Source organism: Lampetra planeri, chromosome 42, assembly GCF_965212315.1.
Source record: "Lampetra planeri chromosome 42, kcLamPlan1.2.h2, whole genome shotgun sequence".
In the NCBI taxonomy this organism is placed as follows: domain Eukaryota; kingdom Metazoa; phylum Chordata; class Hyperoartia; order Petromyzontiformes; family Petromyzontidae; genus Lampetra; species Lampetra planeri.
The window spans coordinates 5,584,160-5,588,880 of record NC_136148.1 but is presented as its reverse complement, the minus strand read 5'-3'; the positions used below and the strand labels follow the sequence as shown (position 1 = coordinate 5,588,880).

General features: G+C 53.7%; 1 protein-coding gene across 1 annotated transcript in view; it reads right to left on the bottom strand.

Annotated features, from left to right (window-relative positions):
- Positions 1-1,519: 1,519 nt before the first annotated feature.
- LOC144732236 (iroquois-class homeodomain protein IRX-6-like) overlaps positions 1,520-4,721 on the bottom strand; it is a 101,359-nt gene continuing 98,157 nt past the window's right edge. Inside the window, exons 5-7 of the mRNA XM_078613635.1 lie at positions 2,517-2,733; positions 1,977-2,219; positions 1,520-1,532 (exon numbers count right to left, since the gene is read on the bottom strand). Of these exons, the coding sequence (XP_078469761.1) occupies positions 1,520-1,532; positions 1,977-2,219; positions 2,517-2,733 (473 nt within the window). The remainder of the gene's footprint in view (positions 1,533-1,976; positions 2,220-2,516; positions 2,734-4,721) is intronic.

Sequence of the window (4,721 nt, the reverse complement as noted above, 5' to 3'; positions counted from 1 at the left end):
AGACTGGTTCAGGTTTGACTCAATTCACGTGTTGTGTATTGACTACCCGACCGCCTTTGTCTCTCTAACGCAGTTATCCACTATTTTAGGCTGAGTTGATCGAGGGGTTGGCCAAGCTAGGTTCATACACGCTTACACACACACATACACACACACACACGTAATATATATATACACACATACCCACATAAATCTTTTACAGATCTTTGCCCCAAAAAGCACGTATGCAAACCCACAACACGAGTACACAAGCGTATCAACACTGACAAACATAAATACACATCCATACACAAAGACAAACGCACACAACGACACACACACACACACAAGCAAAGATACACGCAGAAAAATACACAAACACAATCCCATACACACAGAACACCGCTGATAGACATGAAAACACACGCGCACACCCACAACACTAACAACAGTGACACATAAACACGACAACGACAAACACGCAAACAGGACTGACACACAAAAACACGTTTACACACATCACACACACACAGACACACACGCACACCACGACACAAAGACACACACACACACGTACACGCACACACACACTCACACGTATAAACACACAGACACACTTACACACTACATAGCATATTATTCTTAATAGGTGCTCGCTAACAACACTTGTAATTGGACAATCTACATTGGCGGCATTGAGGCAACTTTGACCTACACACACACTCACACACATACAAAGATCCCCCGTATATCCTTAACAGACTGTTAGGGCAAGTGCTGTTAGCGAGCACCTATTAAGGCCGGCACGGCACACGAGGAGGTGGTGGTGGCCCCCACAGCGCTCGACCGCCTTTGTCTCCCCAGTGCAATGTGACTGTACACGTGGCACCAGGTACCAGAGGTCGCAAACGGGTTTTGATTCCTTACCCGTACCCGTACCCGGCCGCACCAGCGTCGCAAATGGGTACCCGTACCCATACCCGGCCGGGTACGGGTAGCCGTTCCCTACCCGTACCCTACGCTACCCGAAATGAGTGACAAACGGTTACTCACCAGTGACTCACGGCCTACCCGTACCCGTACCCGGCGGCACCAGGGTCGCAAACGGCTACCCGTACCCGGCCGGGTACGGGTAGCCGGCTATCGGGTAGGGTACGGGTATCGGGTACCCGGTTGCGACCTCTGCTAGGTACTCATTAGCACGGTCGACTACGTACGGTGCAAAAGAAGTTCAACCTGCGTGCGTACCCAGGACCGGCTGGGACAAGAGCCAGCGATGTTCGCCGATGAATCGAACTCCGCTCGATGGCTTTTTCGCCGCGCATTGCGTTGCGGGCGCGACTTTGCAAGCGATCGCCTTCAGGCACTCTACCCCAACAATCTGCGTAGGCTATACGGGTGACACGAAGTCGGCTTTCTCGACCAATATCGTCCGTAATATAGGAGTTTTTTTTTTTCGTGCTTAGATCGCTTGAATGCAATGTTTTTTGTGGATTATGGCTGGTAACGAATTGGCCACGCTCCGCTTACGCGACACACCTCACACCAATTGGCTGCGTCGGGGTGGCGGCGGGTTTAACGACACAGTTATATATTTTTTTAACGCGATCTCAAAAAGGCCAAAAAACCCGTGTTATATATTCGGTTGACCTTCGTCTTTAACACACGCGGTGGCGGGAGAGGATGAGCACTATGGTCTCGCGGACCAGGCAAACCCCGTCTCGGTTCCCTGGATCTTACTTCTAATCGCATCAACTTCCGTCGTCGAGTGTCGATGCGAATTGACGGCCGCTTGGCTCTTGGCAGAAGTCAACTCTTGATGCTGTTGAGCTCCCATGTGCAGTCCTGACATTTGGCAACTTGCCCTCGACAACAGCCCGTGCTGAACCTGTGCCAGCTGCTGTTGCTGCTGCTGCTGCTGTTGCTGCTGCAGCTGTTGCTGCTGCAGCTGCTGCTGCTGTTGCTGCTGCTGCTGCTGCTGAGCGAGAAGGTAGGACCCCAGTCCGTTCTGTTCGGCTGCTTTCAACAAAAGTTCCTCGGGAGACGCGGCCGCGGCAACTTGCCGCCACGAGCCGACGGGCTCGGAACACGGCGGCGACAACTGCGACAAGGTTGCGTGGAACTTTTGGTGTCTCTGCAGCAGCGTGCCTGCTGTTGCCTGCGAGCCGCTCAGAGGCGACTGCTGCTGCTGTTGCTGCAACTGTTGAAGCGCTGCACACGATGGGTATTTGGAGTCGCAGCTGGAGACCGTGTGGGCCAGAGACCAAATCCGTGGCTTCTCCGACGCAATCGGCAACAGCGACTTGGCACCGCCGCTCACCACCTGATGATGCTGGTGATGGTGCTGATGGTGGTGGTGGTGATGTTGTTGCTGCTGATGCTGCTGCTGCTGATCGGCAGAGTCGTAAAGTTGCAGATTGTCTTGTGGCTCGCCACAACTCAGAGCGAACACGCTTTTGATGCCTTCGGAAGTCTGTTGCACGCCGCTGCCTCCTCCTCCGCTGATGATGTTGTTGTTGTTGTTGTTCGTGGTGGACGTGTTGGAGGCGGCGATGGAGGAGGTGTTGATGGATGATGCGTCCACCACCGCTAGCGGTGGGTAGTTCTTGCACTGGGACTTGTGGAAGCGCTTCGCTTGGAGGTGTCCACCTTCCTCGAGCTCGTCATCACCAAGGTGGTCCGAATCGACGTCGTCGAGGTCTTCCAGATCGCTCAGGACGTGCCCCTTGCCGTGCTCTTTCTCACCGTTGTGGTCTGTTGAGAGACAAACACCACCGCCGCTGCTGCTACCACCGTCACCACCACCACCACTACCATCACCACCACTACTACTACCATCACTACCACCACCATCACCACCACCGCTATCTCCACCATCACCACCACCACCACTACCATCACTAACACCACCATCACCACCACCGCTATCTCCACCATCACCACCACCACTACCATCACTACCATCACCACCACCACCACCACCATCACCACCACCACTACCATCACTAACACCACCATCACCACCACCGCTATCTCCACCATCACCACCACCACTACCATCACTACCATCACCACCACCACCATCATCACCACCACCACTACCATCACTAACACCACCACCACTACCATCACTAACACCACCATCACCACCACCGCTATCTCCACCATCACCACCACCACTACCATCACTACCATCACCACCACCACCATCACCACGACCACTACCATCACTACCACCATCATCACCACCACCGCTATCTCCACCATCACTACCATCACCACCACCACCATCACCACCACCACCACTACCATCACTACCACCACCATCACCACCACCGCTATCCCCACCATCACCACCACTATCACCACCACCACAGCTACTACCAACACTATCACCACCACCACCACCATCATTAGCACCATCACCACCACCATCACCACCACTACCACCATCACTACCACCGCTATCCCCACCATCACCACCACCACTGCTACCACCACCATCATCATCACCACAGCTACCACCTTCACTATCACCACCATCATCATAACCACCACCATTATCACCACCACCATCACCACCACCACCACTATCACCACCACCACCGCCTGCCATGCAGTGCATCTCGAGGACCCCCCCCACCCACCACCCCGCCGCCGCACAGGGGCAGCTGCCACAGCACGGGGCAGGCAAAGTGCACTTGGGTCTGCCGGTAGGGGAGACACGTGGCCACGTGGCTTCCCCCCCCCCCCTCTAATTAAGTCATTAGCGAGTGATTCATCAATCGTGGCAAATGTTAGACCGTGACGCCGGAAAACAATGGCTCACTCGTTTTCTTTTGTTTTTCTTTCCCGAAAAACGTCGTGAAGAATCCAAATGTCCAATTAGACCACTGGACCCAGGGATATTTGCGAGCACCTATTAAAGCCGCCAGGGCGCTGCGCAAGATTGCGTGGTGTTTCCAGCAGCACCACCGACCGCCTTTGTCTTCCCAGTGGCGATGCTCATAAAGTGTACAACAAGGTAAACGGGAATCGAATTCGGGTGGCCGAAATGGTAGCGAAGTACAAACAGCAGATTACAACAACACCCTCACTCACTCACTCAGTCACTCACTCACCCACTCATTCACCCACTCATACACCCACTCACTCACCCACTCATTCACCCACTCACTCATCTACTCACTCACTAACTCACCCACTCATTCACCCACTCATACACCCACTCACTCATTCACCCACTCACTCACCCATTCACTCACCCACTCATACACCCACTCACTCATTCACCCACTCACTCACTAACTCACCCACTCACTCACACACTCACTCACTCACCCACTCATTCACCCACTCATACACCCACTCACTCATTCACCCACTCACTCACCCACTCACTTATTCATCCACTCATTCACCCACTCACTAACTCACCCACTCACCAACTCACCCACTCACCCACTCACCCACTCACTAACTCACTCACCCACTCACCAACTCACCCACTCACCCACTCACCCACTCACTAACTCACTCACCCACTCACCAACTCACCCACTCACCCACTCACCCACTCACTAACTCACTCACCAACTCACCCACTCACCCACTCACTCACCCACTCACCCACTCACCCGCTCGCTCACCACATTGCACGTCACGACATGTATTTTTCTGCTATTTTCCCCGCACCGATCTACTTTGCAATTCCCTCCTCTCATCATCATCACCATCTCTTT